Source organism: Monodon monoceros, unplaced genomic scaffold, assembly GCF_005190385.1.
Source record: "Monodon monoceros isolate NGI ecotype Baffin Bay Population unplaced genomic scaffold, NGI_Narwhal_1 Super_Scaffold_4, whole genome shotgun sequence".
Classification (NCBI taxonomy): domain Eukaryota; kingdom Metazoa; phylum Chordata; class Mammalia; order Artiodactyla; family Monodontidae; genus Monodon; species Monodon monoceros.
Window position 1 is genome coordinate 55,885,911 of NW_021703781.1, and position 14,215 is coordinate 55,900,125.

General features: G+C 47.2%; 1 protein-coding gene across 5 annotated transcripts in view; it reads right to left on the reverse strand.

Annotated features, from left to right (window-relative positions):
• Nucleotides 1–2,333: 2,333 nt before the first annotated feature.
• Nucleotides 2,334–14,215, reverse strand: part of ARMH3 (armadillo like helical domain containing 3) — a 171,737-nt gene continuing 159,855 nt past the window's right edge. For all 5 annotated transcript variants that reach the window (XM_029245134.1, XM_029245135.1, XM_029245131.1 and 2 more), the window contains 2 exons: nucleotides 5,379–5,495; nucleotides 2,334–3,166 (listed from right to left, as the gene is read on the reverse strand). In XM_029245134.1, coding sequence (XP_029100967.1) covers nucleotides 3,074–3,166; nucleotides 5,379–5,495 — 210 coding nt within the window. In that variant the 3' untranslated portion in view covers nucleotides 2,334–3,073. The remainder of the gene's footprint in view (nucleotides 3,167–5,378; nucleotides 5,496–14,215) is intronic.

Sequence of the window (14,215 nt, forward strand, 5' to 3'; positions counted from 1 at the left end):
GAGGGAACAGGGCCAGAAAGGCTCCGCTAGGAGGAATCCCCGCCCCCGATTCTCAGCACTCCTTCCCCTACCCTCAGCACTGGCCCGGGTACGTATGAGTCCCCTGTTCGGTCTCCCTGTCAGCCCCTATTTTCTCTGTTGTTCTCCACCCATGTATGAGTCTCTTTGGCCCCCACCAGTGCCCACCCTGCTTGAAGGGGGTTAGGGATGCAAAGGTCAACTCAGCCTCTAACGCAGGCTTATCTCAGGCCAGTGGACTACAATTTTCTCTTCTCTTGGAAGGACCGCTACCCTCACCCACTCCAGGACCCTGTCTCTGGGCCCTATTCACTCTCAAGGTGCCTTCTTCCCTGATCTAATGACCCCCGCTGGCCAACTGGGAAGAAAAAGAAAAGAAAGAGTGAACCAGGTCAGTTTCTCAAGACTTTCTTGTTCTTTTGTTCCTTTTTTTTTTCTTTCAACTTTCCTGCCCTGCTCTCTTCTGTCACCTGCCCTGTTCTAGATTCCTTCTGTTTTCCAGAAGATTTGGGAAATGATTGAGGGGTTTGGGGATGCAGGCAAGAGTGGGGGAGAAATGCCCTTGTTACGAGGCCCCCTTCCCTTAGACTAGCTCTTTTTTCTGAAGCTAGCGGCTAGCACAAAGCTCGCCTACCTCCAGCTCCCAGGAATGGCTACTGAACAACTGAGCCTACTAGTCTGACTTCCCCCACGATCCTTCCTGGGCTCCTAGCCCATGAGCTCCCCAACCACCATGAGGATTAGGGGCGGGGGCAATGTCTGATGTGTTTTGATGGTATGGTGGCAGTGTCCCAGGTAATCCTGCCTGCCCAATGGCTCCTCTGGAGGAGTGACCTGCTGAGACGGAAAGCTTCAGCTAAAGTGACCCCAGCACATTTAATCTCTTCAACTGGATTAATTTACAAGCACTTGATTCAATTAACCCAGCACGAATTGTGGTGAGAGTTCAGGCATGAGAAGGGGACGAGCAGCCGAAGGAAGGATTATCTTTGGGAGCAATGCCCTACTCCTGGCTTTTCCCTGACTCCGGAGGGTCCTCCACAGACCTGGTATAGACATTGGGGCATGGACAGGGCATAGATGGCTCCTTTTGGGGTTAAATTCTAAGAAAGGATGGGATTCCTACTTGGAGTTCTTAGAATAGGTGTATGTAAATGGGCCAAGAGATGGGCTTTTAAAATGGAGGGCAAGGAGTGCTTTGCTTATTGCCTGATGCCCTGGACCTGCCCTTATTCACTTCATATGAAAGGCTGGCAGGAATCTAGAAGCAGCCCAAATAGGCTGGCTGGCCTCCTTAACACCAAGTTTTGAGGTAAAGGGATTTTCTTCTTCCTTCCTTCCACCCAAAAGGCAAGGGAGGCTACAACTTCTGAACTGAACTCGCTTCCACTAGGACCAGGAGACTGAGAAGCAGAGCATATAAGGGGTTCCCTAACCAGATAAGACCAGCACCTCCGAGATTACCTTAACTCTGTCATTGAGAAAGGGGTTCTGGGTAACAGAGATTAAGGGGAAATAGAAAAGACACTAAAAAGACTGTCCCATACAAATCAATTTTTAATAACTTCAACTTGCCACCAGCTTCCAGCTCCTGCTCCTCTGGGGTTTATCTGTGGAAAAACTGTGGAAAACACTAAATGCCCCAGGCTGGATTATCCATCTAGTGATCAGAGATGACCCTGCCCTTGATACCTTAAGAATCTACAACTATACATGGCAGCACGATGGTGGATTCTCTGGAATTTGCTCAATGTTGGAGTCGGAACTCTGGTTCCCAGGGAGGGCGAGTACTCCAAAAAGATTTGAAGCCAAGTGGAATAGCAGCCGGGGAGGTCCCAGACCTGCTCTCACGGCTGGATTCTGATACTTACTCCCAGATTCTTCCTGTGCTGCTTGCCCCCTACCATCCTGAGGGCTTTAGAAAGTGCTTTAGAAAGGGAGGATCTCAGAGCAGCAGCTACTTCAAAGGCAGCTGTGGGGCAGGAAAGCCTACAGTAGTAGTCCCAAGGAAGCCGTCCAGAGAAGGGACCATAGGCCAACTTCCCAAAGGTCGGCCTCTCCATGATGCTCACCTGGTCTGTTTCAGAGCCTGGCCCCAGCAAGTTCTCTCCCTTCCAGGCACCAGACCACAGCAGGAACAGATTCCTCCCCAGAGGAAATTCTCACGCAGGCTGGATGTAAACAACAGCCGGGTGAGGGGGAGGAACATGTGGAGGGGAGCTCAGCAGACGCAAGAAAGGCTCCCAGAGGAGGGGGTAGCTAAGGAGGTGGGGAAGCTGCTGGAAAGGGAACCAGCAAAGTAGGCACCTGAGGGCTCCAGAAAACCTGTCCATGTTTATTTCACACACACACCCTAAAGACAATTTAAACCAGATTGAAAATGAAAAGCTAAGGTGGTGACCCTGTAGTGCTGACGAGTCAATGGGCTGGAAGGCAGGGTAACGCAAACAGGTACTCCCGTTGCCAAGAATCAAATCCACAAAGTGGTGGTCAGACAGCAGAGGAGTCAGCTCTGGATTCAGAAAATAGAAAAAACGTATCCCATTCCTACCCCACCCTAAGCCTGAGCTAAGGGTCAAGTGCAGGTGGGGGCTGGGGACACAGATTTCTGAGCACAAAGGAAGCAGAACTGGCTCCCCCTACATCTGAGAGTTAGTCTGTTTTCAGAAGCCTAGGAGAACCACTGACCCCCCAGGTGCTGGCATCACCCTAAGGCTTACCCAACAGCTCCTGAAAATTAGTCAGTAGCCACAACTTGTAATCTCAATTGGAAACATGAGGGGTTGTTCAGAGAGCCCACCCTGGAAGTCTCCACATTTCTGAAGGTGTCTCCCTGTGCTCACCCATCCTCTCCCCAAATAAGATCATCCTTGGCTTGCCCATCCTGGCCCCTGCTGTCCGAGCTCCACTGAAGTGCGGCCTTCACCGAGAGACCTCGGTATCTGTGTTTTTCTCCAGCTTTGGGAACAGGCCCTCTACCCTCGCCCCCGCCTCCAGCCCAGGAAGCCTCATCGGTAAGGGGCAGTCAGTGGCTGCCCAGGTATGCATGGCAGCCTCAGGAGATGGTGGAGAATTCCTTGAGCAGGACTTCCTGGCTGAGTGTGTGGAAGGCCAGGTTCCTCCGGACGTTGGTGCTAATGGATCGAACCTGGGAAAAGGTGAGGGAAGGTGGGGAGGGGGGAGCACAGGCAGAGAGAAAACAGGAGAGAGTCCGTTACAAACAGCAGAGGGCAGTGCCTGAAGCACAAGGCCAAGATGCAGTGCTAGAAGTTTCTCTCTTAGGAAATGAACCCTTAACATCTATCATCCCTGCAGGTAAATGAGCAAACAATTCCGTGATAGTCGGAAGAAAAGAGATTGAGAGACAGGAATCCTAGTGGATGTGAGCAGAGCGTCTGAGCACCTGATGAGGTAGAAACAAGCACAGACAGGGAAGGAGGGCTGAGGTCAGGCCTTTGTCCTTGCCTCGGCCAAGCCGAAGGGGCCCTGATCTGGTCAGTGGTCTAATGGAGGAGGAGAAACTGAGGCCAGAGGACTCATGCTCTGGAGCTACCTCCCTTTGGATGTGTTTTGAGTCTCCTCAATCTCCTTCTGTATTTATCTACTTTTCTGGGTTGGAAAGAACAGTTAGAGATGCAGCCCTTGTCTGTCATTGGATGGCAGGAGTATGATCCAAGGAGGCCAATAGCCAGAATCAGGTCATACAGCCAGTGAGTCCCAGTTGTGAAAGTAGGACCCAGGTTTCTCAACTCCTAGTCCAGCACTCTCCATACCACAAAGATGCCTCCCCACTTGAGAGGAAAGTCTAGCTGTATCCTTGCTATGTCCCCACTGCTCATGCTTTCTACCCACAGACCAAGAACCTTGCAGGAAGTCCCGCCTGTGTCAGCAGGAGAAAAGACCTGTGGGAAAGGGGTCAGAAGGCCAAACTCCCTGCTCTGAGTGGGTTCTAAGAGGAATCCAGCAGACTCTGGAAGGAAATTCATTCATGGGAAATAGAAGTGAACATCGAATGAGAGACAAAGCAGGGGAGGAAGGAGAAAAAGAATGTGTATCTGTCTTAGGCCCCAAAGCCCAGGGAGCTTTTCTTCAATTTCTGTTTTGCTATGGGAAACTTAATGAAGTCATCAGGCAGGAAGCAGAGGAAAGGGCAGCATGGCAAACAGCAGGCAGCTCAAGCTCATTAGCTCCAAACCTAACCAGACCCTCTTTGCTTCCCTGTGCCAGAGGTACAGATATGAGGAGAAATGAGTAAGGCACAGGCTAGTGCCCAAAAGCCTCAAGAGAGCTGCTTGAACTCTCTCCTCCACAATCCTCTTCATCTCCCAATAACTTGCTGAACACCCCATAAGAATACCGTACTCTGCTATCTTCTTACACTAGTGGCTTCCCTGTTCCCAGCTAACTCAGTCCAGAGTATATCTGCCTCACCTTGGGGAAACCCAATAATCCCAGGAATGCCATGTCAGGGTCAGAGTCGGGCTGGGTTTAGCACAAGACAGGTGATCTAAAATCTAGCACCTTCATCATGGACTGGGCATGGGTAAGTAAAAGCTGGGCTGATGCAAGTTCTGCCCCAGAAGTGGGAGGTCTGAGGACATGGGAAGTCGGTACTCGGTACACAGGCCTGTGTGCCCTGGTCTCAGCCCCCAGCCAGGATGATCATGCACAACCAGGCAGGTGGAGTGGCAGGAATACAGGGAGACTGGGCTTTTCCTGAGAGTATCTTCTGAGCACAGGACAGGACAGGGACCACCAACAGGGTAAGTCCAGTTCTGTGGAAATGCTGACTGGGAGGTAGAGTAGGAGGCAGAGCAGATGTTCACTGGCTGCAGGTGGCCACAGGAGGGGGCTGCAGAAAGCTGAGTGACTGGAAAGTGGGAATGGGGGCAGGGAGTGAAGACTGGAGAACTAGACTGGAAGGGCACTCAGACCAGGACCCAGTTAGGAACTTAGGAAGAAGTGATTACATAAGGAGGAGAAGAATCAGTTACTCTCATTAGTTACTCTGAGGACAGGATAAGGAGTAATGAGCCAGAGCTGCCACTGGGAACACACGTCAAACTCCAGGCCCAGCTGGAGCTGTGCAAGGGCTGTCACCATGGCTGCAGAGGAGAGGTGGGCACTGCTGCCTCAGGCCTCTCACCCTTCCCAGCCTGGCACCAGCACTCTGGGGAATATCTTCAGCTCTCACTGCCTGGTCCTTCCTGGACTGCTTTGGGAGATAAGTTGCAAACACAATCGAAGCAGGCCTCTCCAGTCTTATTTCATCAGCCTTTGCCCACCTGCACAGTAGGACCCAGTGGCTGGGAAAAGGCCCTTAAGAGACACAGGCAGAGGTGGAGGCGGGGCACACTCACCAGCTCTTTGAAGAAGGCGGCTTCCTTGTGCTGCTCGGAGTAGCGCTCATACTGGTCCAGGCCATCTTGCAGCTTCAGTGTGAGCGTGTCATAGTTGGCTCGCACTACCTCTAGCACCTGGGGAAGTCAAGGGCCAGGTGGGGCTTAGTCCACAAGAATCCTAGGTCATTTGCCCCCACGCCCCTCCTGCTGCCCTACTGCGTTGCATTCAGTCTGAGACAACACCCCCAAGAGACCTTGCTCCCTACTTATTACCCTGAAAAAAGCCTGGCCACGGGGAGTGATTCCTCAGGTTTCTGGGGCCATGTTTTTGTTTTTGTTTTAATTTTTATTGAAATATAGTTGATTTACAATGGTGTGTGTTTCAGGTGTACAGCAAAGTGATTCAGTTATACATATATATAAAAATATATAGGGAATTCCCTGGTGGTCCAGTGTTTAGAACTCCACGCTTTCACTGCCGAGGGCATGGGTTCAAGCCCTGGTTGGGGAATTAAGATCCCACAAGCTGTGTGGCATGGCCAAAATATATATATACACACGTATATACATATTCTTTTTTTTACATTCTCTTTCATTATAGGATATTACACGATATTGAGTATATAGTTCCCTATGCTATATGGTAGGTGGTACCAGTTTCTAATCTCTTCCATCCCCTGCCTTTCCTGACTAGTCCAGCCTGGTCACCAGGGCTGTTTACTGTGGGTATGGTAAAGAAGCATGAGAAGAAGTGACAGAATAGTGAGTGTCGGAGCCCCTCAGTATCCCTGATACCGAAGATGCGTTCTCAGCCATATCCTGCAGCTTTCTCTGGCCAGGCTGTCAGTTGCTGAGTAAGACTTTGCCAATGTCTCCTTCCTTTTCCTTTTCTGGGAACCACATTTCTTCAGTCCTGGGATGTTCCTCAGCACCATCTGCCACTTGTTTTCATCTCCCAATGCCAACTCAGTCTTCTTATCCATTGCCTGGATGGAACTTTTCGGGCATCCTAGCCTTGGAGTGTAGGAGACACTTTCTAAACTAAGCTAGAGCTTATCTCATCCTCTTTTGTTCTAATGAGGGCTCCCTCCCCTACTATGCCTCTGCTTTCTATGGGGGTGGATTCAGACCTCCACTAATTCCAGGAACCTTGGATCTCTGTGGTTCCAGAAGGAAAGGACTACCAAAGCCAGTCCTGATATGACTTCGGCTTAGCAGACCACAAATCAAAGACAAGGACAATCAGTTACATCACGAATATTTAGAGGTGAACTAGCCCAGCTCCCTGCTGCCCACTATAATGAAAACTATTTTGTATATATCATGTCTATTATTAGCAAGACCAGACTAGTATTTAGAGAGTGTGTAGTACTATCTTGCCAGCTTGAAGATAATTATATTTGGGTTATACAATGATTAGTTACATCAGAAGATGTAGATCTTCTACATTAAGTTGGAAGAAGTGAGCTGGGTAGAAAGGAGAGACCAGGAGAGTGAATAAATTTTCACTGTGGCAACCTGTGTGAGAGCTATTTTGCAATTTGATCTGACCTGGGAGGGAAGTGTATGACCTCATGGAGAGCTCCCAGCTCAGTTGGGAGTCTTGGGAGGAAGGAGTGTGATGAGGGAGGCTTAGGGGTGAAGGGAATAAGCTAGAGTCAGGACTGAGCACAGGGACTGAGAATGGATTCCTGAGGGGTACAAAGGTGCCTCTGGGCTGTTCCTTTCACCAGTTCATTCTTGTGCCAGAGAAGACTTCACCTAGTGGCAAACACTTCTGCCTGCCAAGAATTCCTGAGGAGAAAGTAGGGATGGAGAACACAGGCTTGTGTTCCTGAGTTTGGGAGGGACAGCTACGTCAAAGGTCTGGTCCAGATTCAGGCTCTTTTCCTCCAGACACCCGACTCCTCAAGGTCACTTTGCTAAACTATGTCCCACAGACTCTAGCATAGGCTGGCTCCTTTGCTTCTAATTCCATTTGTCAGCTCTGTCGGCAAGAGGACCAATACCCAGCAATGCCAGTCACCCACGAAGTAATCTGGCCCCCTCATGCACGTGGGCTGTGCTAGTGGCTGAAATATCTACGGCCAAGGTCTTGGCTCAGAAGTAAATGGCTCAAGCCCAGAAAAAGGCAAAATTCCAGAAAAAGGCAAAATTCCAGAAAAAGGCAAGATGGAACCAGCTCCCAGGAATCAGGCAGAATAAAATAATACATGCTTTTCCAATCCCTGAACTCTGGGCAGCTTCAGCAATGGCTATGACCCAGCAACCTGGGCTCAGCCTTTCCTAAGGGGTGTCAGGTGCCAAAAGACAAATACCATGCTAAAGCTAACTCCTGAGAAGAAGAAACAGCACATCAAGAGATGCAATGAGAGCCTCAGGCAAGGCCGCCCTGATCACCTGGGCTTTCTCTCTTCTTGCCAGGGCAGAATGGAAGGTATAAGATATCGCTCAGAACAGGGATTTTTTCTTTCCCAATAAAGTTGGCTTTTCCTGTAAGAGCTTAGTTCAGTTTCTTGCAGGGAGGTGAAAGCAGAGAAGGCCCCTGAGCTATCAGCTCCTTGGAAGGAAACCAGAGGCCTGGCTGGACTTTGTGCATGATCTCAGCTCTCCCCTTGTCCAGACATTGCCCAGGGTCATGTTCTCCTTCCCTGGCCCTTTCTTGTGTTCACCCAGCCCCTGCCATTTCCTGCCCATATCACTTCTCTTAAATTTCCAAGAGAAGAAAACATTCTAAGCTCAGGTCTGGGCCCCAGCCCATTCGGAACTTCAGAGCACTAGGGATACACTCCTCGTCTGGGATCTTCCTTTCTGTAGCTTAAGACTTTAGGAATATGTCCATTTGGGCCTCCCTCACACTCAACACTGGCCTGGGACATGGCAAGGGCAGTAGTTAGGCAGAGGGTAATATCCCAGAACCCTTGTACCTAAAGGCCTCAGGCTTTACCATAATTTGCCGCCTCAATTTCTGACTTCCTGGCAACTTCAAAGGCCTTTCCTAGGCGGGCATCCCTCCCTAATCAATCAGGTAACAGTCTACACCCTAGCACAGCCCACCTTCTTTCACCAGTTGTTGGGCTTGTGGGCTTCCTAGAATCTTTCATTTTCTCTGAAAGGACCTCATCTGGCCTCTCACTCTTCCTCTACTTTCCCAAAGCAGCTCCTCCCCAGAACTGGTTATGTGTTTACTGTGTTTAATGTGTTTCTTTTCTCCCAGAAGCAATAAAGGTCTCTCCCTAACCTTGCAATCCCACCAGTCTAAGGACAGCCCTTCAGTGGCACTCTCACAATTAAGTGGCAGTCACGTGCTAGACAGCTTGTAAGGGGAATTCTGATGATAGAGAAGCAAAAAGCCAATTCTTCTTCCTCCATAATCCATATTTATTCTTCCAAATTCAGGATTAGTTAAAGCTAAACAAGAAGCACTGCAGGGACTTCCCTGGTGGCAGTGGTTAAGAATCTACCTGCCAGTGCAGGGGACACGGGGTCGATAACCTGATCCGGGAAGATCCCACATGCCGCAGAGCAACTAAGCCCGTGTGCCACAACTACTGAGCCTGTGTTCTGGAGCCCAAAAGCCACAACTACTGAAGCCCATGCGCCCTAGAACCTGTGCTCCTCAACAAGAGAAGCCACCGCAATGAGAAGCCTGTGCACTGCAGCAAAGAGTAGCCCCTGCTCACCACCGCTAGAGAAAGCCCACGTGCAGCAATGAAGACCCAATGCAGCCAAAACAAAAAAAAAAGCAATGCAAAGATGTTCTCCAATTAAAGACATTGGTGCGTCACAGTCTAGGTCTAGTTGTGCCTAGGCCCTGCAAAAGAATCTCAACCAACAGCTATTAATTTTCAAAATAACGTAGTTAAGAGAATGGCTCTAGAGCCAGCCTGCCTGGACTCACCCTAGCTCTACCACATACTAGCAGCAGGGTGGAGCTGGGTGAGCCCGTTTCCTCATCTGTAAAACGGGGATAATAATAACGTTCATCATATAGAAGATTAAATAAGGTAATATATATAAAGCGCCAAGTATACCGCTTGACACACAAGCAGTACGTAATAACCATAGCTGTTATTATTATTATTTTACACCAGGTTGAGAATCATTTCATAAGTTTATTTTATTTTTAAATTTATTTATTATTTATTTTTGGCTGTATTGGGTCTTTGTTGCTGCATGCAGGCTTTCTCTAGTTGCGGCGAGCGGGGGTTACTCTTTGTCGTGGTGCACGGGCTTTTCATTGCAGTGGCTTCTCTTGTTGTGGAGCATGGGCTCTAGGCATGTGAGCTTCAGTAGTTGTGGTGCACAGGCTCAGGAGTTGTGGCTCATGGGCTCTAAAGCACAGGCTCAGGAGTTGTGGCGCATGGGCTTAGTTGCTTTGCAGCATGTGTGATCTTCCCGGACCAGGGCTTGAACCCGTGTCCCCTGCATTGGCAGGCGGATTCTTAATCACTGCGCCATCAGGGAAGCCGTGCTATTATTATTATTCTTTCATTTTAAATGACTCCATGAATAACTGCTTTTTAGGACCTGAAATTCCAACCCCTGCCATAAATGAGCAACCTTTCCCTTCTCCCACTTTCTGGAAGAGATCTGTCTTCTACAGGCTTCCCAATGAGGGATTTCTGGTGGAGGAAAGAACACCCTGCTTTAGGGTTTGTGCTTTAGCAGGTACAGGCAGGCTAAGTGGCAGGCTCTCTCCCGAAGAAACAAACATGCTATTACTACTGATTGCCTCACTGAAATTGCATCATAGCTAGATTCTCAGCACCCTGAAGGAAGGCACCCAGTTTTACATTACAGATTTTCCACAATGCCTAAACACAGTCCTAAGGAACAGTAAACATTCAACATGCTTGTGGACTAATTTATTAACACTCAGGCGCAACCAAAAAGGAAAGGAATCTCTCATCAAGGTTACACAATAGGGGAGTTCCCTGGTGGTCTAGTAGTTAGGATTCGGCTTTCACTGCTGTGGCCTGGGTTCAGTCCCTGGTCCGGGAACTGAGATCCCGCAAGCTGCACATGGCCTGGGGTGGGGGCGGGTGGGAAAGTCTCATGATAAGATTAGAATTAGACAGTACACCCAGCCAGTGCACGGTTCTCAGCACTCTCTTTTTTTTTTGGCGGTACGCGGGCCTCTCACTGTTGGCCTCTCCTGTTGCGGAGCACAGGCTCCGGACGCGCAGGCTCAGCGGCCATGGCTCACAGGCCTAGCCACTTCGCGGCATGGGGGATCTTCCTGGACTGGGGCACGAACCCATGTCCCCTGCATCGGCAGCCGGACTCTCAACCACTGCGCCACCAGGGAAGCCCTCTCAGCACTCTTATAGGCTTCTAAAGCCCAAGTCCTGTCTTTAAGAAGCTAACAAGCAAATGGGGAATCAAGATAAACCACCATGTAAGGGCATACCCACATATATAAGCATATAAACAGTTGGGCCAGTAGAACTAAGTGTGGTTTGCAGTCCGCTGCATAACTGACCAGTGAATGGGCAGCCTGGTTGAAACAGTATCACATCTCTTAAGACAGGGAAAATTAAGGAATCCAAAGTCTCTTCTCTTTTGCCTACCACCTAATCCTACTCAGCTAATTCAGATTGCAAAATTCTCTCCAGGTGGACATAGCCTAAAAGAGTCATGATGACCAAGAAGACAGTTAATTATCAGGACAAAATATCAGCCATCCAAGAGCTTCAGTTTCAATTCTTGCTCTTTTAAGAGAGTTGAGGGTTGAATCTTTGTAAAGGATCAATGTAAGGCTGGGACTCTGGCCCAAGAATAGAAGGAAAAAATGCGGAAAGGGAAGAGAGATGTTTTAGTGGATTATCTTTAAAAATATATTAAAATGCTCACTATAACATATTGTTTCCAAAATCCACTCAAGACTCTCCTCTAGGACTTCCCTGGTGGCACAGCAGTTAAAAATCCACCTGCCAATACAGGGGACATGGGGTGGAGCCCTGGTCTGGGAAGATGCCACATGCCGCAGAGCAGCTAAGCCTGTGTACCACAACTACTGAGCCAGCGTGCCTAGAGCCCATGCTCCACAACAAAGAGAAGCCACCGTAATGAGAAGCCCGCACACCACAACGAAGAGTAGCCCTGGCTCGCCGCAAATAGAGAAAGCCCACGCACAGCAACAAAGACCCAACACACCCAAAAATAAATAAATTTATTTAAAAAAAAAAACCTCTCCTCCAGTAACTGAAAAAAGAGGAAGGAAGGAAGAAAGAGAATGAAGTAAAATGGACAATGCATATGAATAGTTAATTCAAGGGAAGTTTCTCTGAAAAGTATATGAATTTTAAAAATTTTAGTTGGGTAACTCAGGGTATACTGTATATTTTAAAGCAGTTCAGGACTTCCACTTCCATTCATGATGGAGTAACTGAAAACTAGGAAAGAAATACCTCTTTTCATACATTGTATAAAAGGCAGTTCAGGACAGGAATCCTGAGAGAAAGAAAATATAAGGTGAGCATGAAAATCTAAAGGAGACACACTAGAGCTTGGAGACACAGAGGTGGCTAGCACTTGTGAGGCAGGTTACCAGAAAGAAAAGAGTTAGGCAAAGAACAGAGCTTCAGAAATTTATGTAGGGTTCCCACTGAATCTGCTGCTGAATAAGAATCGCACGTAAAAGGTAAAATTCAACCAGTTCGAACAAAAAAATGACTAAGGATCTGTAAGCTGAACAATTCCCAGAGCTCACACAGGACTGGGAGGTGTATGAATTTTGACTAAGCAGAATGAAAAGTACCTGTTGAGTACGTATGGCATCCAAAAGAAGCACCAGAACAGTCACACCTTAATTGTAGAACTAAACTAGCCCTAGAGTTAAAGGCCGCTATAAACCTACCTTAACAAAGATAAAAAGAAATATCATGGATGAAGGTGGTCAAAAGGTATAAACTTCCAATTATAAGATAAATTAGTACTGGGGATATAATGTACTACATGCTGTATGGTATGGTTAACACTGCTGTATGGTATATTTGGAAATTATTGAGAGAGTAAATCCCAAGAGTTTTCATCACAAGGAATACCCCATTCCCCGCCGCCTTTGTACCTATAGGAGATGACCAATGTTACTAAAGTTACTGTGGTAAATTTAAACAGTAGTATATGTCAATTATATATCAAGGAACACCCCATTCCCCGCCACCTTTGTACCTACAGGAGATGACTAATGTTAACTAAAGATACTGTGGTAAATTTAAACAGTACTGTATGTCAATTATATCTCAATAACACTGGAAAAAAAGATCACCACATGAAAAAAAGGAGTTTCAAGAGAACATTGGTGTTCCACAAATAATTTGCTTACCTTCCTCAATAAAGTCCAACATTATTTAATAAAGATAACAAAATCCAGCACTTAACTATATAACATTCACAATGCCCGGTATCCAATAAAAAATTATTAGACACGTCTGGGCTTCCCTGGTGGCTCAGTGGTTAAGAATCTGCCAGCCAATGCAGGGGACATGGGTTCGAGCCCTGGTCCGGGAAGATCCCACAGGCCCCGGAGCAACTAGGCCTGTGTGCCACAACTACTGAACCTGCGCTTTAGACCCCGTGTGCCACAACTACTGAGACCATGTGTCACAACTACTGAAGCCTACGCATCTAGAGCCCATGCTCCACAACAAGAGAAGCCACGGCAATGAGAAGCCCGTGCACCGCAACGAAGAGTAGCCCCCGCTTGCCACAACCAGAGAAAGCCTGCGCACAGCAACGAAGACCCAATGCATCCAAAAACAAAAAAAAACAAAAAAATCAGACACGTCAAGAAGCAGGAAAATGTTAACTCAAAACCAAGAGAAACATCAATGAATAGAAATAGACCCAGAAATGAAAGAGATGACGGAATTAGCAAGGACATTTAAAAAGCTATTATAATTATGTTCAAGTGTTTAAAGACAACCATGAACATAATAAGGAACAAAATGGAAGGTATAAGGCACATCACAATAAAACTGCTGAAAATCAATGTTGAAGACAGAATATTAAAAGCAACTAGAAGAGGGATAAACACATTATGTACAGAGGAGCAAAGATAAAAATTCACAATTTTTGTCAATAACTATACAAGCCAGAAAACAATGGAATGATACAGTGCCAAAAGAAAAAAAACTGTTAGCCCAGAATTCTATATCCAGCAAAAATATTTTTCTGAAATGAGGGTGAAATAAAGACCTTATCAAAAAAACAATCTAAGAGAATGTGTTGCCAACAGTCCTGCAACTAGAAGAGATGCTTAAAGAAGATCTTCTGGTAGAAGGACAATTATATTATCTGGATCTATAAATAGGAATAAAAAATACTGGAAATGGTAAATACACAGATAAGTGTAAAAAACTTTTACATAAATTTGAAAACTAGGAAAAAAGATAATTGACTCTTTAAAGCAAAAAATAATAACAATCTAATGTGAAATTCATAAGAAACCTAGAAGAAAAATGTCTGACAACAGTAGTACAAAGAACAAGAGGGGGACAAATGGAAACACACTATTGCAAGGTTATTATACATTACATTAAGTCCTGTAACATTTTGAAGGTACACTGTGGTAAGTTAAAGATGCATATTGTAAAACCTAGAGCAACGACTAAAATAATAAAATTAAGAGGTACAGGGCTTCCCTGGTGGCGCAGTGGTTGCGAGTCCACCTGCCAATGCAGGGGACATGAGTTCGTGCTCTGGTCTGGGAAGATCCCACATGCCGCAGAGCGGCTGGGCCCGTGAGCCATGGCCGCTGAGCCTGCGCATCCGGAGCCTGTGCTCCGCAAAGGGAGAGGCAACAACAGTGAGAGGCCTGCATACTGCAAAAAAAAAAAAAAAAAAATTAA